Raw genomic sequence first — 24,866 nt, 5'->3', positions numbered from 1 at the left:
ACATTATAGAGAATGACATTAGTCAGTTTATAGAGGTTCACATCAAAGAATGTCCTGAGCAAGAAAACATAGCATACCTACCACACAAAGTACACTTTAAAAAACATCTGTATGGGAGGACTCACACTTCTGAAAATGCAGGATCTACAGATCAAAAATGTAGTAAAAGGATGAAGGTAGGAATGCATCCTGTATAGTGAGCTAGGCATAAAGAATAATTATATAAGGATGTGAAGATTTTTTTTTTATATTCTCTTCAGGAGGAAAAGTTTCAAAACTTTGTTTTGAAACTAAAGTTTAGTCCATCTAAAATACTGCATGACCATTGAGCTGTATTATAATGTCTAACAAGTACTTTTAGCATTTACTTACCTAACAAAGATGATAACTGGCATCCACATGTAAATTTGGAAGCAGCACTCAGTTGTGGGGCACACAACAAACAGAAGCCTGACATTACACACCTCAGCTGGTATTATCTCTGTGTCCTACTTCATTGAAGATACTCAGAAGTGAATATCCAAACACAACAGCTCTGCTCCAGTCTTGGTTAAAATAATTTATTTACCATATTTACCATTTGCAGTCCAAAGCTGATCAAAAACTGATTTTACTGTTGAGCTGGAGTTGCCTGATCATCTAGATCACAAATCCTAGGCCCCATTTCTTTTTGAAAAGGCCCTAGGATCTCCATGCTTAATTTCAGTCCTCTTGGAACTCAAGTGCTTGATTCTGAGATTTACTGGTGATCAGTGCAAGAGCTTGAAAAATCAAAATCTCTCACAAAGCCAGAGGGTCTCCAACCCAGAGCTGCCTACTGAACTGCTGGATATAGAATAATTTTCCCTGGTTGATCATGGTAACCACATGAGCCTTTACAGGGTTCCCAGAGATGTTGTCTCATGTCCAGCACTGCTGTCATTTCCTACCACCATGCCTGTGCTGCCTGGGACTCTCCACTGCAACTCAGAGGAAAGAATACAAAGAGACACCAGTCTGAAGCAACTAATCCAAACAGTGAGAACAGCTGAACTACTGGGGAAAGGGTTTCAGTACTGACAAAGAACAGCATTTCTCAAGCAGTCTAGTTCAAAACAAATAGGAAGCCAGGCAGACAGACAAATGGAAAATGCAGATGTCAGGATTCAATGGAAAAAAAGAAGGGAAAATGTTCAGCCTATAATCAATCATGGGTATAGTGGAGCACCATGATTATCCCATGGTAATAGGGAGCTGCCCTAGGATTGGTCTTCTGATGAAGCAGCAGCATGAGCTCTATAAATTTACCAGCTCTGAAGGTGCTCTAGATGCATGCATTGTAGAAGAAACCTATTGGCTAAAAGATTGAAGCCCTTCTACTGGATGCACTTGCAGCCACTTACAGGCTAATGGATCCAGTTACTTCTAGGTGGATGGAAAGCCCTCTGAAATCCATTCCAAGAAACTCTGCTAAACAATAGTAAGGGGTTGTCTGTAGCTGTCCTCACATGGAGAATTAAAAATATAAAGCAGAGTCAGCGAAGCCTTGGGGAAAATGTGTGCAGTGATTGGTTATATTAAGTGAAAAAAATTTGAGGCCAGTGTGAGAAGCTGGGAAACCTGTGAAAACAGAGAAGCTTTTTCACTGGACACAAGCATAACTGTCACTTTGGAGTCCTGGCCACTGCTGATGACCAGGGCACTGCAAAGCACAGACCTGATTGGCACATGAAGGGACGTGGCCAAGTACAGACAGTTGTCATTTTTCTGTGTACCTCAGCTCTCTCTTTGGCTCATTGATGTACCTGAACACCTATAGGAAGACATCAGGTCAAGTAGGAAGAGTGGGTCCAGATCCGCAATGTTGCAATTTAAAAATTCATCCTCTCAATAGCACAGGTGACTATTGCACAGGAGGTGGGCAGGAGAAGACAAAGTCTGCTTCACTTGATGTTACAGCCTGTAACTAGACAGAGAAACATGGCAGCTGAATGAGCAGCCACTGAAGGACTAGAGAAAAGTGCTTGCAGCAGCCCCACAATTAAGCAGCTTTGATAGTCTTCAAATCCTTTTCTAAAGGAGCAACAAATGGCAGCAGTCCAAGCTTCACTAGGACAGAGATCGTACAAGAAGCACAGACACATGACCACAGAGAGAGAATGCTTCAGATAGTTCACAGAAGGGGTATCAACCATTTAATCTGTGATGGGTTGCTGGTAGAGGAACTTGTCAGGGTACAGACTCTCAGTGACGCTGAGCAATACAATTAGCATTTGACGTGTGTGTCACACTCTTGATCTGTCATACCTGTGTCACACCTATCTGCAGTGCAGTGATCCTCCTCCGTGGATTTATGGGGGGAAACTAAGTGGTTGGTCTAGTATTTGACCATCCACTTGACCACTGGTGGTCCTGGACCACAGCATGTGGGGGTCATGTTGCAGGTCTGTGACTGGAGCTGTCTTCCCAGAGGTTTCAGAGAAATCCCACTGAAATATACAACCTTTGGCAGCAACCTTCATCTCTTCTTTTTGCTGCCCACTAAGTAGTACATTTTTCCACTGGACACAAGCTCCCAGAATCTCTCTCTCGTGTGGGAGCAGTATATTTGTGTTCTAGCCAATCTCAGGGTCTTTGTTTTGGTACCAATACCCATTTTCACACAAAATGTACAGAAAGATTTAACACTGAGGCAAGAGCAACAGAAAATCAGCTACTAATTTTTGTAGCAGTTTCCAAGAATTTGTTTTCTCTGGATTTAAGGCAGGTTGGGTTAAAACTCCTTAAATGCTATAAGCATTAATTTTAAAAGACAGTCTTCCTCTAGGCACGATCAGAGCAATGTAAATAACCACAGAAAATACAGACGAATCAGGTATCACTTGTAAGAAAGTAACTGGGGATGTAGTATTCCATTACACAGGATGCATTTGTACCATTTTAGCTTGCACAGATGGAAATATAGTTCAATGTTTCAACATCATTTGACTTTCACGTGTTAAAATATTGATAAGTGCTGCACAGGATAATGCCCCTATGGTTTCAAGTAGTAACTGGAGCATGATGTTTATTGAAGTGAAATACAGCAAAGCCTTTAACAAGTATTTAAAATTCTGAGAATCGTTCTCAACACTGTCATAGATTATTTCTTTATTTTCCTTCAGTTAATCTTTGTTGATATCTTCCAGTTTGTGGATGTTAAAATAGAATTAATCTTCTGATCACCTCAATGTTTCTGTGTTACAAGAAAGCCTTTAAAAAATATTTCCTATTTGAAAACTACAGTGCTGCTGTCATACACAAAATAACAAGCTTCAATAAAGAAAAACAATGCTCCATAAAATAGGCATAAGTGGACCATAGACTCTCTGTTCTAAATATTTATGGACCTTTATGCTGCAGCAAGAACATTTGAAAGCCATAAAACACATGATTATCCAAATTGCTCAACGAAGTCTAACTTGTATCATGTCAAAGCTTCAGTTCTAAAATGCACAATATTTCCTACACCACTTATGATTACTAAGACCAAATTAGTCCAGCCAGAAGTCAGCAGAGACCAGAAAAGATGTCACTTTGATATATTTGAAGGGACGATGAGCCATTAAGAATTTTCTGAAAGTGCATATCACAAGGATAAGACCATCATTCATTCAGAATTCATCTATCCAGTCTGCAGCATCAGATTTAGCACAGAGATGCTTTGGTCCCCTATGAAAGCAAGGCTTCATTTTATACTTCCCATTGGCACAAGTATGGAAAAAATCAAACAGGAAGGCAGTTCACCAGACTAGAAATGGTTTAATGTTTTCTGAATGTAATTTGGAGGAAAAAGAAAAGTTTTCAAGTGCAACCATTGGAGCAGCCATTCATTGGGGTACACAAGGAATTTAGAGACTTGACTCTCAAACAGGTAATTCTTAGAATGTACTCATTAACCACATCATCTCATGTGTACATTGAGTAGCCCAAATCCACATGGGAAGCCTGAGTAATTCCCAAATGAATGTTCCGTGTTTGCAATTCATGTGTAAAGGTGCACAGCAAATGTTCTCCTCTCCACTTAACCTCACAGCAGTTCTGAAGACCAAATAGCATTCATTGCTAGACTATAAACAGAATATTGTTTTTCTCTTCTTAAAACAAAATAAGAAAAATAAATCCTATTTATCCTATTGTGCTTTGTCTGACTGTAGGAATATCAGCTTACATGGAGTATTGCTTAAGGCATTCATATCTCAGTGGTTGTCCTCTGAACACTATTTAAATGAAACATAAGTTCCCTTGTTTCCTAATACATATACATATTTTAGCACATAAATCATAGTACTAAGTTATCAATTTCAGTGTAAATTATTATTTTTCAGAGCAAACACTTCCTGTCCTTCTAGTCACTTCATTATCTTATAATTAGAACTTGTTATAAAAATTCTAAATTGTCAATTTCAGTACTGGTTGATAAAAGTTATGTGAATTTTCTTTGCAAAGAATAATGCAGCATTTAATTTCTAAGTTGTTGAAGTACTTCCCTTTGTTTTTATAATTTATATTAAGAGAATAGAAAAGTTAATAATATTAAGTCAAAAGAAATCCATACTAGCATGGAATGTTGCAAACTTACTGAAACAGAAGATTCTGGTTGTTCATGTAGATATTCAGGAATATCTAAAATTTCAAAATTTTACCTCTGTGTTGTCTTAGTAGAAGAGTTTGAAATGTTAACCTTTGAATGGAATAAATGCCCTCAGTTTTGAAATCTGCTAAAGAAGTTGAACAATAGGCATCAATTGACTTCAAAGTACCACTTACAAGTGGTACAAGAGGTAGTACAAATCATCTCAGAAAAAAGAATTGTATTACTATGAATTAGTGATGCAGCAAGATGTTCAGGCTACTCATTATGTTTCACAGTGTCATATGTTGAACACTATTTAAAACAACAATAACATAATTTTTCCACTGGGCTTTGCAGAATCCATCCTGATTATCTTCCTTTATACAAGAACCTGGGCCATTCCCTTGAATAAAATTAATCTCTGGTTTAATAAAAGATAGCAAACAGTCTCAAAACAAAGCTCATTGCCATGATCCCTGAATCATTTGTAATGTGTAAAATGACACAAATCTTTCTCCTGCACCACAACTCAAGCTGAGAACACGCCTCAGCTGTGTCCTCAGTATGCTTGCATCTCAGTCACAGAGGACCCATATGATCATATGCTATACTGCCCAAAAAATAATTTTCTCATGTGCAGAGAGGCGTTTAACCAGAGATACTGTGTAACATCTTCTGTGGCCATCTGTTCAACCTTGGGAGCACAGGTATTTTAGAGCAGCACACAGGTTAAATGCACACAGCCAGGACATGCTTCACACAGCCCTGTATTGCAGTGATTGGTGCATTGGGCAAGTGGAAGTGAAAATGGCTATCAGATTAAAAAATGGGTGATCATGGACTATAAGCTGTCATGTAGATGTCACACTGGCAAAGCAGAATGTGATATCAATATGTCCTGCTTAAAAAAAAAAAAAAAGGCTACATGCTTTTAAAGATAATGCTCTGTTTGATGTTCATGTATGCTGAGGCAGAATCTCTTTAAACAGGCAAACCCAGACTAATAGCAGTAAAAGAAAAGCAGGTAGCTGGTAACTTCCCTGGATGGCTAGATAGTCACTCAGGAGCCAAAAGCTGTCACAACTGCTTTCTACAGGTGTGACTGTCACAGTATAACATATTCAGAAACAAGCCACAATTAAAGATAGAATGACCCTCAGAGATCTCATGGAGATGGATGTGACACTCAACCATTGTGTGAAGGCTTTATTCTGCTGGTTGATAGCTCAGGTACCTCACACCAAACTCATGGACCTCATGGAAAATGTCAAAATGCACAGAGAATGTAGTGGGGGTGGGATGGGGTTACCAGGCCATGCCTGTTTCATGACACATTATAAATGTCATTGGTCTTACTTTAAAAATCTGCAGTCTCAAAACACATACTATAATTCTTTGCATATTCTTTAAAAATCCTGTATGCTTTGTTTGATATGGAAGTCGAGGCCAAATAGGAGTTTGTGGGTTGTGCTTTATCCATTGATTAGCTATATGATGGAATGCATGGTCCTGAGTCTGTTTCCTTGTGTTCAGACCATGCTGTTTAGCTGGCTTTTCAGAAAGGGAAACAAACAACTTAAGGTCTCTCCACTGCATCACTTGCATTGTCGGTGTTCTTCTGCCAACTGGAGTTTTAAACTCTGCGTGCTTGACCTCTTTTGGGTGAAGATCCCTGCTACCAAAGGTCAGGTGTCCCAGAAGCTGTGACATGGAGCCAGGGGATGGTTGAAATAATCAGGCAGATTTATGAATCAAGAAATACAACTCAGAAAGACTACCTCAGAAACCTATTTCCTAAAAATAATACCTAAGGCACTAAAGGAATTAGAACTTAGATAAGCCACTCCCCTTGAGGGATGTGGACCATCCAGTCAGAACTCCTTTCCTTAAGCTGGAAACATGGAAGTAGAAAGGTTTTCTGTGGTTAACTGTGGCTACACCCTGCCTTGTTTGGAGTAAAAATAACATAGAAGTTTCTCACATTACAGGGGACAATGGAGGCCGCAATACTTTTAAGATGGTAAATCGTTGATCCTTGAATGAGGGCCCACAGGTGAGCTCTGTAAAGGGATGTTTGACCTAAGGTGGCTGATGGGTCCAAGGCCTAAAACTTCTCATTGCCCTCAGAATGCCCCAGAGCTTCTTGATGCCTTCAGAAAATTCTTGTACACTGTGACTCTGAAGTGTGGGCTTTGTGAAGGCTTTTCTGGAGGGATGATAGGAACCTGAGAGGCTTAGCTCAAGCTTTCACAGTTAAGTGACAGCCAAGCCCTCAGTGGATCTGGCCCAGACAATCTACAGGTGGAAATGGAATGTAATGCTCTAGAAATTTCTCCTAACCACACATTCCCCCAAGAAGTTTTATGCATACGTTATGGTTTTAATGGGATAAAATTACTAGATGGTGTCATTATTTCAAATCAGCAGTCATTTGGAAATGAACAGACAATAACATGAGGTGATACCTCAGGGGAAAATACTGCTGCTATGGAAAAAAAAAAGTACTTTCTAGAGAAAGTGTTTGCAAAATGCAGACAAAGCCAAACTGATGTTACTTATGTCGTATGACACACCTCTTCTGCCAAGGTTTGGGGGTGGAGTTCAGATAGGTATTGAAGAGGGAAAAGGGAGTAGGGAAAACTTTGGCACTTGCTGCCTTAAAATCCAACACTGGTAATGATATAGGATATCTAAACTTGGGGTTTTTTTCTGCAAAAGGAATGTTTTTTTTCCTTCCAAAAATATATTATTAAAAGCTCTTAGCAACAGAAATATTAAATAACTGCCTTATTTGTATAAAATCAGCTTACACCTAGAGCTGGATAAAGATACATACACATGCTTAGTTCCAAGTAGTGAATACAGCTCCAGTAACTAAAAGCGTCGTCTTCCCCTGTGCTTAAAATTAACGGCGTGGTGACCTCGCAGTGCCACTGGCGACATTATCACGCCTTTTCTCATTAGGTGCATTTCCCACTGTTTGCCATAGACCTTTTTCTTCTCGGCTATGAAAACAGAGGGAAGTTTCACAGATGAAGGGCTGAGGCCGTGGGACCAGTAGATGGCAGCAAGAACACGCAGAAAAGTCTTTCCTCGCCCAGCTGGGCAGCCTGGAAAGCGGTGCAACTTTAAACGGATTCAGTATTTGTCTTCCATATTTGGAGAGTGAAAAGTATATGTGACAATTAGAGGGTAATGCAATATTACAGTGCAAATAGGAGAGTGAAATGACTGTGTAACCACTGAATAGTTCCCTGATTTAATTTGTTTGTACTGACCTAACTTCTCTGCAATTGCAAGTTCACCTCTGAGGGACTTGGAAAGAGGGATGGAGAGCTGACTGCTGCCAGTCACCAGGAGCTTCCCCTCCTTCTCTGTTACACTTTCTGTGCAGGGTAAAGGTGATTAACACTGCTTTTAGGCTGAAAAGTCGCAGAAATCTGCAAATGAAAAAAATATCTCCCTTTACACTCGGCCATCATGATTTTTTTTCTTCATGGGGGATTTTTCTCTCTATTACAGATCCTTCTGAAAAAAAAACCCCAAAACGGTTAAAGCATGAACACAAACCCCAAATATGTCCAAGTATTTTTTTTTTCCCTGAAGTGACCTAGGGTCTGGGCTGACTCACCATGTATTGTAGTAATTGCAAAGATGGAATGCAACAGCTCCAGAAAACTGCCAAGAAGCAGGCATAAAATCTAGGCATCCGGGAGGCAGCTGGGCTTCCTAATTATTGGCAAATATATTTATATATAAATATTTTGCCAAGCGTGATTTGGGTTAAGAGTTCCTGTGAAGTGACCTTTTGCTTTCCTTTGTTTTGTGTCTGTACACATGTCCTAGATAGATACATGGGGAGAGAGAGACAGACACACAGACCGAGATAAATGAACGGATTTCACACAGCCCTCCAAAATCCCAAATGATGCCTAAATTAAACGAAGAGGGATATGAAGCGAGGCATAAGTGCAAGCACAGATTTCAGAACTGTGAAAATATGTCAGCAGAGCATCATTTTTTAGTTCAGGCTGATAATCACTCCCTGCTCTCATTATAAGATCAGAAGGGCCATCTGTCCTCTCTGGATAATTTGGAGCTCAGATACAGTGAGCACCCTTGTTAGAAAATGACCCTCCTACTCTGTGTAATCACAAGCGCTTGCAGCCCTGGATCCACACAAAGCTAGGGAGGAACAGATTGGTTCCAGATCAGTATTGATTATGTACAGATTTGTGGTTTATTTGCTGCTATATTTGGGTGAAGAGGTTTTTATTTTGGAAGGGTGGTGGCGTTTATTTCTTGCCTCAGTTTTTCAACCTGTCACCTTCACTTCTTCAGACTTTCCTCTCCCTTCTCGAGATGTAACACTAGGATGTTGCATGAGATGGAGGAGTCTCTTGATTTTGTAATGAGACAAGTAAGCATCAGTGTGAACAATACAGCTCGGGAAGCTGCTTCCTAAGACACGATCCCTGTTTGCAGGGAGCTGTTTCCCCTCTGATACACGGTTATTCTCAAGTGACTGACTCACTCATTCACAGCTGCAGCAGAGAAGTGTAGAATTCGAGGATTCTTCAATGTTTGCTCTGGACCTGCAGACACAAACAAGTCTTAGTGACTTCACTGACATGGGACAAAGTCGTTGGCCGAAGGGAAAAACCTTCGAACATAAGCTGCCTTCCTCTTCTGACCCAGATTCAGTGACAAAGTCCCACGAACCCCCTGTGTTTCCAGTCAAGGAGACAACTTGATCATCAGAAGGGCAGGACTGGAGTGAAAGTGCCCCTTTTAGGAGAAAGGTTGCAGGAATTCATACGAGATGAAATCATCCCATCACTCTTATGGGGACCGGTGCGTATCGTACCGCTAATAGCAGAGCAAGCATGACAAACAAGACGGACAGTTTCAGGACATGAGGACACGGGGAAGTCGCGGGTGGGAGGAATCCGATTTTAGTGTTAAGAGCTTCGTTGTCTCTAACGCCCCGCTGTAAGAGACTTAGGGTTTCAAGAGGTAGTTTATTATTATTCTGACGGTAGCGGTTTCTCCTCATTTGTAAGACAATGATGTTTAATATTCACCGAGGAATAGTGAGGTGGCATTTGAACACCCCCAGCCCCGCTTTGGGGGCAGGGTTCCCGTTGCACAGAGGCTGCGCAGCGCCCGCAGGGACCGCTCTCGGCAGGGTCTCTGGACCGGACCGGGCCGGGCCGGGCCGGGCCGGACCGGGGTTACCGAGACTCGGCAGCAACCGTGGGATTGTTCCTGGCAGGCCCGAGCCGGGCATCTTCCCAAGTGGCTGCAAAGCCATCCCATCCGCGGAGGCGGACAGGTACTGAACAACCTTTGCAAACTCGGCCGAGTTCAGACCACGGTGTTTGCGCAGCTGGAGGGGACGGGCGCCGTCGTGCCCGGCTTTCCTGGGGAGTGGGGGGGCGAGCATCCTCTGATTGGGGCAGGCAGAGGCTAGACACACTCGGAGCAGCATTCAGCAGGCATCCCAAAATCGCTTTTTTTTGCGATTGGCATCCATAAAACATGTCTGCTAAAAATCAGAACAAAGCTGAGCCCAGGTAACATCGCTGTAGACGCTGGCTGGCCTTAAGGACGGGCATAATTTTGGGCAATGAAAATAATATCTCTGTTGACTTCAGATAGGTCTCTTTGTCTAGCAGATAAATAATTTCAAGTGTGGTCTTGCTGGTTGGGGTGAGGGGGAGAGTTTTGTTTGTTTAAAGACTCCGAATCTACCCAATCTTTAGCTTCCCTCTCCCTCTTTCCGTAATTTCCCTTGCTTGGAAAGCTGGAACATGTTTGTATAAAACTCGAGTACACTGTGGAGAAGGAGAGGGAGAAAGAGTGGGTGCAGGACATAAAAATTCTAACAACAAGTAGCCCCGAATATGTGAGTGATACATGTATATTTATTCTTGCCAAACACTTCTACATCTGCTAGGCAAGGCGTTGGGCTCTGTGTCTGCTCAGTCCTGTATACTCCTGTGGAAGAAAACGCAGTGAAATCTCTTTACGTGCTTATATATATGCGTGTAGGACTATACAGACAGATAGGTAGATAGACTGCACTCGTATAATCTACCCGTGTCTATCTATCTGGGAGGATTAGTTATCTCGGCATCTATTGAGAATTAACAAGGGCGAGAGATTATGTATCAACGTACAGACAACGGCTATGAATATAAAACCTTACGTACATAGGTAAGACGGATTCAGTCAGCCACTCAGATGCAAAGCTCCTCTTTAAGGCTGCTCTGTCTTATCCTCTCAAAGCCCTCTGACAGCTTCCTCCCAGCACCTTCACCAGGGAATAAGGAGAAGGCTCGGCACTGCACATCCCTGCTTTTCACATCCGAAAATGACAGACATATGTCACCGCCGTGCCTGGACTTTGCTGGAAATGGGCCGCCTCCCCCGACCCCGCCACACACACCTTTTGTTCCAGGCAAAATAAACAACTCGGAGGAGCTGGGAAAGGGTGTTATGCCAGAAGGGGAGAGACAGCGGGAGGGCCACGCTCCCTCCCACCCCCCCCCCCCCCCCGCCCCCGGCTCCGCGGGCGCGGGTCTCTGCGGGACCCCGGCGGGAAGGGAGCGGGGATGCTACAGGGCGGAGGGGTCCCTGCAGTGGCGGGAGAGGGGCGCGCCCATCCCGGGGAGCGGCGGCGGAGGTCAGGGCAGAGCAGCAAGGCTGTCGGGCCGGGCCTGCCGCACCTCCAGGCGCGGGGAAGGGGCCAGGGCTCCAGCCGGGGGGGCTGGAGAGGCAGACGGGGTCTGGGGGGAGCAAGAAGAGTAGCTGTACGACCGAGGGGGCTGGGACGCGGGGCCAGGGCCTGGGCCGGGGTCGGAGAGGCGCACGGCGAGGTCTCTCCGCGGCTCAGGACTGTATTTTGCGGCAGAAACTCTCTTGAGCGCAGACAATGGAGCGGGATGTTTACTGCGGGCGGGAAGACAATTAGCAATTCATCGGGAGAGATGTGTCACCCAAATGTCACGGAGAAGCTAACATGACATCTGTTTTAATGGCTCCGTGCTAATAAACTCCTCTCGAAGGGCGGCTTTGTGGGGACGTCAAAGATTATTTACAGAATGAGTCAGTTTCCAAACGGGCTGAGGCGCCGTCGGTGGCGGCGGGACCGCGGCGCGGCGGGGACACGGCGCCCGGGACGCCGGGCGGGAAGGACCCGCCGGGAAGGGGCAGCTGCAGGCAGCGCTCCGGCCCGGCTCGGCTCGGCTCGGCTCGGCACGGTCCCGGCAGGGCCCGCCTCGCGGAGGGCGGTCAGAGCGCCCGTGGAGGCGCAGAGGGCAGGCGGCATCCCCGGGCGAGTGTCCTTCCTTCCTCCCGCGATGGCTGTGCCGCGACGGCAGCGGGACGCGTGCTCCGAGGGGATGCACGTCCGTCTCCGTGGCTTGCCTTCTGCTTAGCTTTGCCCAGAGGATGGGGGAGTCACAGCCCCGGGAGAAACCGCCCCGTGCGAAGGGCCCCGAAGCAGCAGGGACAGGGTCCCCGTCCTGGGCCGCAGACGCCAGGCGCGGAGTGGCCCGGCCTCGGAGATGGAAGTTCCTCGGCACCGGGAAGGAGCGAGGCCCCAGAAGAGCGGCCGGATTTTCACCGAGTGCCACATCCTGCGTTATTGAGCAAGACACGCTGCAGTAAAACACATAAGTAGACAAACTGAGAGAATCCATTTAGAAGTTAACACAGTGACTCGCTCACAACCACACAGTGGGGGGAGACAATTTAATTTCCCTCAAATCCATTCGAAGATTTTTATGTTTAGATTGTTGTTTAGATGTCATTAAAAGGTTCTTTAAAATAGGAGAGGGGGAAACCTATCGAGCCTCTGGCCACTGGCTTGTATTTCTGTGCCTCCTCAATTTTCGTCCTCTGTAAGGACAGGTTGGAGAGGGGATGCGTGGAATATATCCAGCTGTTCTTGCAGATACGTATGTGTATAATGAGAAAACGTGTGTCTGTGTTCCGGTCTCTATATATGCATATATGTGCATCTCATCTGTACAGAGAATGGATACTGCTCCTTTTTAAGACAAGCAGAGCGAACCAATCCAAAAAGTCTTTACTCGGGCAGAACTGACGCTGAACGTAATAGCAGGTTATTGCAAACCTGTCCTCGGTACTTATTAAACGTCCAGATCAAATACATTAATGGATAGCGAGAATGAAAACAGGCTGAGAGCCGTCTGTCGTCCTTTCAAGGGCAACGAAAGCGCGGTATTGACACCGGGACTGAACGGAACAGCGTGCTCCATAACCTGGAGAGGGGAGGGAGGTGGGCCAGGAAGTAGGTGGGTAAGAGGAAAATTGCCATTGTCAGGAAAACAAAATGGAGTTTTAGGTGGCCCACACCTGAGATGAGCAAATAAGCCTCAGATCTACTTCTCTTCCTGTCTCCAAAGGTGTTATAGTCTCAAAGACAGCTAGGGCAGGCAAGCACTGGTCCCGCACGTGCGGGATTGCCCAGGGACAGAGCCGTGGGAACAGGGGCTCCTCCTGACGGCCCGGAACCACGGAGTCCCACTTCTCCCCGTTCCCACCGGGGTCATTCTCTCCCAGCCCTGAACACAACTTTCCATTTTAATTCAGACCTCTTGGTGGGGATCTGCTTCCCCGGGCTTCGCAGGGAGCGTTGTCCGGGCCTCCGGGGAGAACGCACCGTCCGCTGCCCGGGACGTGGGCCCCGGGAAGCGGAGGAGAAGAGGGATGGTGAGAACACCAAAATTGTCCCTACACGCCCCTTACTTACTTGACTTTTTGTACCCATCTCCCTGCACACGCCAGTTCTGTGTGGTTGCCCGATGTGTGCGCATCTGTGCCCGTGACTTTTAGGGGAGCAGGGAAGAGCCCCGCTGCTCTCTCCGCTCATGCCCTCGCTGTTGCGCTTCCCCTCGGCGCCGAGTGCCGGGCAGAGCCTGCCTGCTGCGGGCACGGGGGGCAACGGGGCGGCCCTCGCAGGGCGGGAGCGGCGGGGAGCCAGCCCCGGGGAGCCCTCTTGCACAGCCCCCCCCCGGACCCCAGACCTCTGGGAGTAGGGGGAGGCAGCGGAGAGATCCCGCTCTCCATTCCAGCTATTTTCAGAGCTTGGGAGCACGGTAAACAAAACGCTCTTGCTATCTCCTCGCGCAGATAAGGCAAGAAGTGGCTTTCTTTAATAATATGATTGAAATGTTAGGGGTATGATGCCTCCTCGTTAGTAATATTGGCTTTGCATGCAGAGCACAATCCCATCCCTCTAGACTGCTTAGCCAAAACATAGCGTAAACTCTGTAATTAGTAACGTGTTCCATCATTAAAGAGCCCTGCTGAGAATTTCTATTTAATAATGGTCTTAAATTAGTTATGATGGTAAATACTCATCTGGAAATTCAACATCTAAAACCATCTACAATCTGGAAATGCTCCAGTGTTGCTGTAATCTCCTGTAACACAGAAATGACTATCACATTCAACCATCACATTAGAAATTCGTCGTACCGTTTGGTCCACTACTATACAGTATGGATGTGTTAATTAGGTTAACCCATAGACTGTCTGCTTCACAAATATTTAGAAATAAACAATGAAAGCTCCTTTTTAATACGATACAGCCAGGGAAGAGAGGAGGAGGGGCGGATTTGACTCTTTCAGTTAGAAAGTCTTTTGTTTTCAGATAAGGGGGAACTGCAACGCCGGGCCTAAGAGTTCGGCAGCACACAGCCACGGGCACGCACCCATGGGCATGCACCCACCCCACCTCGGCCGCGCTTAGCAGCTCCCCGCCACACGCAGCAGCAGCACCCACTGCTCCTCCTGCAGAATGTGGCTGCTATCGTTCACCTCCCGGCCTAGGCAGATCAATTCATCACCACACCTTTTCTCTTTGGGGTTTATTGGGGTTTTTTAATTTAATTTGTCTATTTTAGGAAACAACTTATTCCTTCTCTGCCGTGTCCCCTATAAAGAGGGGCCTGGCTCCAGCAATTTTTCAAAAAAGAGCTTTAAAAGGATCCAAGGAGGAATAAGGAAGAGGCAGCGAAAGATAAAATAAATAAATAAATAAATAAATCTGGCTTCCCCCCTGGCTGCAAGCGGAATTAAAGTTTCACAGGCAGACTGTGATGCAGGTATAAATAAGTCATTCAGGTACGCTTATCCCCACTGGGGATATAACGAAAACTTATTTGTAATAACAATAGAAAATCAGTAACTGAGATAGTTGGGGGTAATGGTAGGAGCGAAGGGAGGGAAGTGAAGTATATTTCTGTATTTACCTAAACGTTTAAACGTTTATCCTCTCTAGCACTAACCTTTCATGTTTAATGAATGAATCTGCATTGCAGTTTTTTTGTTTTGGCTTTTTTTTCCCTCCATGTGCCGGCTAGTTTTAAATCTGCAAGCACCACAAAGAGGCCGTGATCCCATCTGCCTATGATTCCAAATTAAAGTTCAAACGGATGGCTTACACACTGCTGATCCTGTATCATAGCCTCTCGCGCCCCTTCAATTACTATTTAATAGAATTACAGTGTAAAATCCCAATAGTCTTAAAGAATGTTTTATCACAGACTGAAGAGAGAGAATATACAGACACCTCCAATGTTATTGAACTGTATTGCTGACCTATTTAGATATTAAAAGGGAATATTCTGTGTTCTACAAGATATTACAAGAGCTCCTTTAATCTGAAAACATGCATATGTGTGTACACATATATATGCCTCTCTATGTGTGGACATTGTATACATCAGCTCCATCCCATCAGCGAGTGCCCACATCCAGCCACCCTCTGTGGGCATGTTGGTTCACCCTTGTCCACATGTACACACACCCACTCAATAACACACGCTCCTCCAGGTCGTGTCAAAATTCGTGAGTTTTGGTAAACTGCAGCAAAACTTTATTGTTGCCAGATATTGCCAGAGAAGTTAATCCAGTAGGGAAGTAATTTTGAAAAATACTCTTTAAGTGACCTTATTTTAAATGTACTTCCCCTAATGATGTTTCTATGGCGACCAAAAAAAAAATCAAGCCCCCCCCAAAAAAAAAAATTCAAAAAAACCAAACAACAAACCCCAAAACAACAAATCCAACCAAATATTTGCGGTATAGCTGAATTCCCCTCTAATAACTAGGACTGGAATTAAAGTCAGTCGCAGTCCGGATTTAGCTGCTGTAAATCTTGACTTCTAGTGTAGTTCTCGTCTTTTTCTACTTGTTCGGCAAAGGACCTGTCTGCCGCTGGGAGAAACGATTCTGCCACTTCACCTAAGCGAGGTGATTCTAACCATGCACTTGGAAGTATTTACATCTACACTTTATTCAATATTCTTTAACATCTTCCTTCTCTTTCAGTTCGCGAGGTGCCAAGACACTCTGAAGCCTCCTGGTCTGAAACCACCTTACTTTCAAATTAAAAAAAAACAGCGTCGAAAACAAAACCTCACAGTCGTCCTTCCTCCAGACACAGCAACACAAATCCCTTTCGTATCATTTAATCACAGCTATAACCCTACAGCCCTTGCCTTTTGTCATTACCGTGCCAGAAGAGAATATTTACCATGATTGTCGGTAATATCCTTAGTGCTTTCCCTTCCCAACTCCTTCTTGCACATACAGAGACACACGGACACCCGCCTCCCTGCCTTCTCCATCCCTTGGTCAGTTTACAACTGGATGGTTTGGTTCATTTCCTCCTTTTTTATACACCATTTGCAAACTTCTGTGTATCTGGGCTCTCTGCGGGGTGGTGATGTGGCTACAGACCCTCTGCATTTTGTACTCGTGCGTGAGCGTGTGTGTGTGTGTGTGTTGGTGTGTGTCGGTCTGCACACCCGTATGCGTGTGCGCGCTCTAGAAAAAGGCAATGTTTGTCTGTTCTCTCCCTACACGCGGAATCCAGGCCAGTGCGATGTGGAGCTCAATAAGAAACTGCATGAATAAACACGAATAGAAAGTTGTGCTCAGCTAACCGAGGAAATCAGAGCAATACCAGGGCACCAACGTCCGCATTTCTTTTCACTTCGGGCCGGGGCAGTAACCTCATCTGGGTATGCTAAAAATTAAGGGCAACGGGCAAGCAGATTCAAGTCCCTCGAAAAGGCTGCTGTAATTGATCAGACAGAGAGAGATGGGGTGACCGAAGCCCACGCCTGACCGCGGAGGGCCAGCGGCAGCCGCGGCCCAGCAGGCACACAAAGGACCCCCAGCCATGCAAAAGGGCTCGGGCAGCGACCACGGAGAGAGAGAGAGAGAGAGGGAGGGAGGGAAGCAGGTGGCGTCGGTGGTCCCCAGACCTTCACGCCGGGTGGCACGCACGCCGGTGGACCCGCAAATCGGAACTAGCTAGGGATGAAGGCAGTGTTATAGGCGAGGGGTAGGTGGTGAGGGGGTTAACTACCGTCTCCAAACTGCTCCGGAACCGGCTGGTCTCGGCCCGACTTCCGACGGGCGGGGCGGGGCAGTGCCCCCGCGGCGGAGGGCGAGAGGCGGCGGTGCAGGACGGCGCGGGCCGGGGGAGCGGGGCCGCCCCGACCGGCTCCCGGGGAGGTAGCTCGGTGGGCTGCCGGGCTCCGGCCATCTGCCTCCTGTCCTCCGGCTTTCTTTTAAATATTGATCAGATGCACTTCAGCTTCTGAGTAATTTCATCTTAATCAGCGGCCGGGCTCGGCGCGGATAACAAACTAATGCTGGAGAGGGCCTGTGGATAATGCCGGGCCAGGGGCAGGGAGGAGGCAGCCCTCGGGTTTGGTGGGGCTCGATAGGCCCTATCTTCCCGGGGCAGATGGACTTAGTGTGTGAGAAGGCTTAAATGCAGCTTTTCATAGATTTACACCTCAATCAGCCATTCAGGTTTTTTATGCAAATCCTAAAACAACATCATTTATCCATTACGAAGCCCGGCTTTGAAACGGCATATCATTAGCTGCACCCTTGGCACCCCGAAACCATGCAAGCACCGACGCCCCCTCGATGAGATGTGTCCTCTTCCCCCACAAACCCCGCCGGCTCCAGGGAGAGGCGGATACCCCCAGCGCGGCTGGGGCAGCTCCTCCTTCGGGTTTGGGCTGGGGATCCGACCAAAGGAGCAGCTTTTTGGGGACGGGAGTGACAAACGGCGCGGGAGAGTAAAGGCCCTGCCCTTAAGCTTAGGCTGTGCTGGAGCCTAAGGCCAGGTACCGGTGGGGCGAGGCTAAGGGCGATCTCTGGTCTCCTCTAGCAGCCACGGCATGACAGGGCGATATTCGGGAGGCTTAATCAGAGGGAAGAAAAATCCAAATCTATCAGTGTAAGGCTGAGCTGAGGTAGATTATTGCTGCCGGCTTGACGCCTTCTAGCTGCAGCTTCGAGACGCGAAAATGAAAAGAAAGCAAAAAAAAAAGTCTGTCCCAAACTTTCACGCTCCTGAATCCTTTCAGGTATTAAATTCCGTTAAAAACGCTGCTGGATGAGAACGACGCTGCTATCAGAGAGCAACAGAAATACCGTCCTTAAAAACAATGTATCGACATCAAAGATCTTCCTACCCAGAGCTGGGGGTGACTGGAAAGCCAGTTTGTTCTTCTAAAGGCCTCTCCGCTGCCACTCTGCCGGCGGGGAGAGAAAAAGCAACCCACGCTCCAGCGTGAGACCCGGCGAGGGTGCCAGCCACTGGGGAACCTTTTATCCCCTCCTGGGTAATATTTTTCCCTTCAAAAAGCCGCGTGGGGGAGGGTAAGAACTAGGTCCATCACACCACCCACGCGGAACACGGTAGCCCTATTGTGTGTCTGCCCCCAGGCAATTCCCGTCCATTTCAGTTTCGTACGAGCGGAATTTATTTTCTGTTAACTTCCCACTCGTGTTGGCGACGGGCCAGTGGCACGGCCGGAACTGCCCGTGGGTAAGACCCCGGCGCAGAACCGTGCGTTGAGCGGAGTCCGCGGGGAGGGGGAGGCGAGCCACGACGGGGCGGCCGCTGCCTGGGGCCGTGCGTGTCCTTCGCCGCGGTGGCTCCCGCCACACACGGGGACGTGTTGCCTACGTCCTCACTGCGCTCACACGCGCGGCTTTTCCTCAGGGGAACCACAGGTGTGCGAACGTGTTCACACATCGGTTTATTCCTTAAAATTACCCATTCGTGGCTTGGTCTAAAATCTCGCACCCTATGGCGGTTCTCCCAAATCCACAGGTAGCCTCTTGAGGCGTGGGGGGGAAGGGAGGAGGGGGGAAGAGCCCATGCGCTTTCTGTGTCTCTCCGCAGACCTAGCTCGGACCTCAGTAAAAAAGAGGAGGAGGGAAGAGGGAGAGAGGATTCGGGCAACACAAAGGTAGATCGGAAGTCCATATTAGTTTGGAAATGGTCAAGAAATTCCAGGCACGTTTCTCTCTAAATCCCTGGTAATATTCAAAATTGTATTTTCATGTAAAAACAAGTTTACCTCTTGCTAATTCACGGCTGAATAATCTGCCCAGGGCAAAGCAAAACTTTAAGGAAAAAGAAAAAAGGGAAAGGGGAAAAGGAAAGAAAGAAAGATGCTGAAATACTGTTAGTCAATCAAATAAAGGCTTCTTTCAGCACATTACAATATACTCCGGATTCGAGGGGAGGAGCTGCAACCCGTTAAGGGCGAGGAGGTTTTGTTTTTGTTTTCATTTAAAGCTACAAAACAAATCCTGAAATTTCTTAACCGTTCTCTGGAGACAACCATCCTTACAGACAAGAGCTCGGGGAAAACTTTTTAGCTCGCAGTGCACAAAAAAAATGACCGGAGTGGGGGCACGATGGAGCCCACCGAGGCGGAGGGGACACGGAGGGACACGGCCGTGCCTCGCGCCTCCGCCGCTATCGCAGCACTGTGTCCCCGTTGCCGCCCGCAGCCTCCTCGCAGGGTCGCTCCGTCCCTGTAAAATCCCTCTGGGCTGTCCCGCCGAGCCGGAGGGGGGCCGGAGGGGCGAGGGACCGCGCAGCGCTGCGTGCCTCACGGCGGGACAGAATGCGGGGCCAGGAGCCCACGGGGAAGGAGTGATTTTCCGTGGCGGACAGAAACACCAACATCGCTGGGTAGATAAGAAAATGGAATACTGTATTTGATTTAGAAAGTTTGTACATATAGATAAACACGCAGTTAAGGAAACAATAGTTTAAGCGTCCTACGTGGAGTTTAAGAAGAGACCCCCCAAAGCTGCTATGAAATACTCAAAATAGCTTTTGCATAAGATAACTACAGTTGCACCCTAAGCTTTTTTTTTTCTTTTTTTTTTTTTTTTTTTTTTCTATAGCTGAGGTCCCTTTTGGAAACCTAGCACGTCAGATTTTGACGGCTAAGTTTGTGCAAGGAACACCGAGTCAAGGAAAATAAAAAGGAGAGAGAGAGAAAGGGTTGGAGGGAGATAGAGAGAGGGGAGGAAGAAAGAGGAGAGCAAATATCATATACAAGCATTTCTACACATATATTACAAACTGGGAAAATGACCGCATCATTAAGATATACATAATTCATATAAAATTTTGAAATAAAAATAAAAATCTGTTACAGTCATAACTATTCTTTTTCCACATTTATAACCAGTACCCACACAGGCAGTGACAGAAGTGTAGAAAAAAAGGTGCTTACGAATAAAATGATTGTCTGCAGAACAAAAAAACAGAAAATTGCATCTTGGCTGGACCATCACTCGGACTAAAAAAAAAAAAAAAAAAAAAAAAAAAAAAGACAGAGAAAGAGAGAGGAAGAGAGAAAGAGAAATAGGACCAACAAAAAGGTGATAAACATTTGTTATTTCCCTCTTCAAGGAGTTCCTTTTAAATTTTTTTTTTATTTTTGATTTTTGTACAAATTCGATCGGAGTTTGCATTTGTTTGTCTGGTTTCTGTTTGATTTCCTTTACTATAGACAATATTTTTTCCCAGATACAAATTTAATCATCATCATCATGCAAGTGGGTGAAATGCGTCCATGGAAAAGCGCAAAGGAGAAATCGTGCTTGTCCTAAAAAGAATACAATTGTCACTTTTGCTTTGTTTTTTTTTTTTTTTTCTTTCTTTTTATATATATAATAATTATTATTTCCCGCCCTCCCCCCCACCCTTCCCGCTGCAGCACCAGCGTTTGTGACTGTTGAAGTTTTAGCTCCATCTCTTGGTGGTGGTGTTGGCTGACGGTGGTGGTGGTGGTGGTGGATTCTCTGATCCCTGTCTGTTTGTTTGCTATTATGTTTGGGTCGGGTTTGGCCTTTTCTTTCCTCCCGGCTGTGTGTGTGCGTGCATGCGTGTGTGTGTCCTGATTCTAGGTTGCCTCGGTTTGTTTTGCTCGGGACGGGGAGAGGGTGCTTGGCTGTTTGGATTTGGATATTTTTGTTTGTTTGTTTTCCGATATCATACATCACATTCCGAGTCGCTGGAGGTTACCGAGAGGATGGAGGTGCCCGTCTCGGCTCTTTCTGTCAAACTGGAGACGCTGGTGGTCGGGCTGGCCGCCGTGGACGGAGACTCGGCCGAGCTGTGTGTCGGGCAGCCGGGCTCTGCCAGCGACCGCATGCCGCTCTGTCCTATCGCCTGGTGCTGGAGCCTGCATCGCGCCGGGAGACAAAACAACAGCACAGCCCCGCTCAGACACCGGGCGCGGCCGAGGGGACGGCGCCCGCCCGGCCCTGCGCCCTCCCGGGGACGGCCGCGCCCGCGGCCCGGCCCGGAGCGGGAGCGGACCCTCGGCCGTAGGGTGCGGCCCCGGGCCGGCCGCTCTCCCGCAGCGCCCCGCGCAGCCCGCAGCGGCGGCGGCACGCAGGGCCGAGCCGAGCGGCCGGGCCGCGCTGCCCCCCTGCCGGGGCAGGCCGCCGCGGGGGGACGGCGCCCGGCGCGCACACAGCGACAGGGGCCGCGGTCTGAAACGGGACGGGGAGCGCGGGGACAAGCGCTTCCCTGTGCCCGCGTTTGAAAAACACGAGCAGCGCCTTCTCTTTCCCGGGACTGCCATTCATTCCTCCCCGCAACACGGCAGGCCTAGGAGAAACCGTGTATGGGTGAGCCCCTTTAACACTTGGGCACCGCGAAAAGCTTCAAGGAGTGGTCCGTAGCGAGCAAGAATCGTACTGGAACCCCATTTTGTGCTCTAGCCAACACCTGCCTAAATATTTCCCAGTGCACAGACACTGTGAGTCTGCGGTAGGGAAGGAGGGAGGTCCTGTCCCAGGGACGCAGCGCTATGAATAAAATAAAAGAAGGAGAATGTGGAACACAACGCTTCTTTCCCTTCGAAATTTAAGTCCTTTTTTCATCTGAAAGCCATAATCAGCTTTAAAGTGCTTGCTCTTTTATTTCTTTCATTGTTAACCCTTAAGGAAATATTATCTTTGTATTTTTTTAAGAGGCAATAAATATTTTTAGGTACCCTAGCATATTGCAAATATTCCCCTGGGCCCGTTTATTCCACTCGAAACCCAAAGAAAGTCTAATTCAGGGATAAGAGCTAAAAGTCCTGGACTGAGCAGCCAGCCTCAACCTCTAGCGCCTAGGATTGCCTGTGTGAATCAAAACACACTCTTCACTCAAATGTTTCTCACCGAGGTATTTTTAATTTTAACTTCCTGCAAAGAACAGGAAAAAAAATGTAGCCGGTTTATTCTACATTTCTCATTATTTTAAGTTGTCTAATTTCAGGGTCTTTGATTTTTCTCCCATTTACAAATCCTGGTGCATTCATCTGCTGTCAACAGCGTTGAGTCAACAAAAGCATCCGTAGGCAACTTCTGTTTATTTACAGTCCTAAGCTGATCTGTTTTCCATTTAATGGAAATTAAATAGCGAGGCACTTTTAGGTTGCATTTCTCCTACAGAATCTTTAATCAGTAGCACCAGTGCTATAATTAGGAGGAATTTAAGAGACAGCATTTATAAGAAGTTTTTGTGTACACGCTTATAGTGGTAGCGAAACTTAAATTAAAATAAAACCAATGTATCAAACTAAATTAAGGGCCCATTTTCATTTGCAAAATAACTTTTATGACACTAATGAGAAAGAAAGAAAAAAGCAAAAGAAAGGAAGAAGGGTGCCTCGCTTTTATCATGGCAAAGCGGAAAGGGAAAAAAAAAAAAAGAAAAAAGACACTGAGAGACACGCAAATAAATGCAAGTGTAAATCCACAGGAAACACACGACCAGGAGGCCAGGTCGCCATGTGGTGTAAACACAGCAATGGAGATGCAGGGGGGAAAATTCCCGGTCTCTTAAATGTTTTTTGTTTTGGTTTGGCTTTTTTTTTTTTTTTTTCCCTCCATGAGCCAAAGAGCTCTGGGGTATGCCTGTGCTGGTCCCGCTGCGCATGCAGAGCAGCACGAACAATTGGAGCGGAGCCGCCGGCTCCGCCGAAACCCCCTCTGAACCGCACAACCTGCCTCGGCCTTTCGGCCGGGGACCCGCGCCTGAGACCGGTCAGGCACAAATCAAATCCCGGCAAGCCGAAAGCCAAACCGAAGCCCACCGACCCAGAGCCGTGGGGTTTCCCGTCCCCCGCGCCAGCCGCCGGTGCAGGGAGGGGAGGGAGGCCGGGAGAGTCGGGCGCTGCCCCCGTCGCAGCCGATGTGCTCCGCGCATATCTACGCGCGCGCCCACGGAGCTGCCCACGCCCGCCGGGAGCGCCAGCCCTGTCCGCACCCCGAGAGCCCGTACGGAGCCGGGGCAAGGTTGGAGGCACGTCAGGTAACTTTGAGCCGTGCCTATCCCCTTCGAATCCTTGTGGCTGCCGGGAGAAGACCTACCCGCCCGGCGCGGGACCGATTTCTCCCCGATTGAGAGGACGAGGAGGAAGGAAGGAGAGGCAGAGGCGCGCTGTCGCCCAGGCGGCTGCCGAGCAGCGGAGCGCGCCCGTCCACCCGCACGGCCCCGCCGCCCACCTCGTCCCCCGCCCCGGAGAGTGGCACAGCAGCCCACTGACCTGTTTTTAGCCGCCGCTGCTCTGTCTCTTTGCCTTCGGTTTTTGAACCAGTTGCCTACTTGCGTGGGGGTGAGCCCCGTGGCCTGAGCCAGTTCCCTTTTCTTGCTGGGGTTGGGGTAAGGGTCCTGCAGGTACCACTCCCTCAGGAGGCTGCGAGTCCTCTCCTTGAAGCAGTGCGTCTTCTGCTCGCCATCCCAAATGGTCCTGGGCAGCGGAAACTTCTTCCTCACCCTGTATTTATCAACCGGCCCCAGCGGGCGACCCCTTAGCTTCTCGGCCTCCTGGTAGTGCGCTTCGAGCCACATGGCCTGCAACTTGCCGTGGGACTCCTTGGTGAATTTGTGGTTCTCCAGGATGTGGTAGAGGTCTCGGAAGTTGCCCGTGTGGAAGGCCACCACCGCCCGGGCGCGGAGGATGGACTCGTGCTTGTTGATGGCCTCGCATGCCCCCGGCGCCACCGGCAGCGACCAGAGAAACCTCCCCAGCCTTTCTATGTCTCCAGTCTCCTCCAGCGTCTCGCAGACGCTGGCCACTTGCTCCGGGGAGAAGTTGAGTGTGGGCAGCTGAAACATTGACAACTCTTCGTGGGGTGCCCGGGAGCTGCCGCCTCCACCGCCGCCGGCACCGGGGCTGCAGCCCGAGCCGCTGCCGCTGCCGCCGCCGCCGCCGCCGCTGGCGAGAAGGAGGGAGCGGTGGTGCGGATCGGCGGCGAAGTTTGGCAAGAAGAAATGGGTGGGATAAAGCTCTAGCGGGGACCTGAACACCATGGGATGACCGGGGAGAGGGGGAGATAAATCAAGGAGAAAAGAAAGAAAGGGAGGAAGAAGGGAGGAAAGGGCACACGCACCGCGCACGCATCCACACCCGCACACGCACACACAGCCACATAGAGGCACGGGGGCACACACACTCACACGCACACGCGGGCACACGCACACGCGCGCTCACACACACCCCACACGCACACGCACTCACACACACACGGCCCCACGCCGCCGCCGAGTCAGGATTCAGTGATTCAACAGCGATCGCCCTAATGACAACAGCCTCATAATATCTCCCCTAAATCCACAGTGAGTGCAGCGCTGAAACATTTTGTTTCGCTTTTCTATTGGTCTTCTGAGTGTCGTTGTGGCGTTGCCATGGCAGCCGCTGCCAATCACTGTCAGCCCTGCCAATCATTACGGAGTACGTAAGGAAGGTTTTTACCACTTCGCCCAAATGCACGGGGGGGAGGGAAGCCGGGCGGTTGGTGGAAAAGCCTGGTTTGTTGTTTGGATTTTTTTTTTCCTCCTTAATCTTTGCAACTCCTAATCTCAGCACTTCCCCTTCTCCCTGTCTCTCCCCCC

The 24,866-nt window shown here is 47.8% G+C and overlaps 1 protein-coding gene across 2 annotated transcripts; it reads right to left on the bottom strand.

The window, feature by feature from the left end:
* Nucleotides 1-19,679: 19,679 nt before the first annotated feature.
* On the bottom strand, nucleotides 19,680-24,581 carry SIX3 (SIX homeobox 3). Of its 2 annotated transcripts, XM_053938436.1 has the most exons (3): nucleotides 23,518-24,581; nucleotides 20,997-21,156; nucleotides 19,680-20,577 (listed from the first exon to the last, which is right to left on the bottom strand). In XM_053938436.1, the coding sequence occupies exons 1-3, from the start codon at nucleotides 24,282-24,284 to the stop codon at nucleotides 20,476-20,478; spliced, it is 1,029 nt and encodes a 342-aa protein (XP_053794411.1). In that variant the 5' UTR covers nucleotides 24,285-24,581; the 3' UTR covers nucleotides 19,680-20,475. The 2 variants fall into 2 exon arrangements, with proteins under 2 accessions (XP_053794411.1, XP_053794412.1); XM_053938437.1 differs by lacking the exon at nucleotides 19,680-20,577 and having other exon boundaries at nucleotides 20,683-21,156.
* Between the last annotated feature and the right edge of the window lie 285 nt (nucleotides 24,582-24,866).

Source organism: Vidua chalybeata, chromosome 3, assembly GCF_026979565.1.
Source record: "Vidua chalybeata isolate OUT-0048 chromosome 3, bVidCha1 merged haplotype, whole genome shotgun sequence".
In the NCBI taxonomy this organism is placed as follows: Eukaryota; Metazoa; Chordata; class Aves; order Passeriformes; family Viduidae; genus Vidua; species Vidua chalybeata.
Note: the sequence above shows the minus strand (reverse complement) of the source record. Positions and strands in the feature narration are given on the sequence as shown.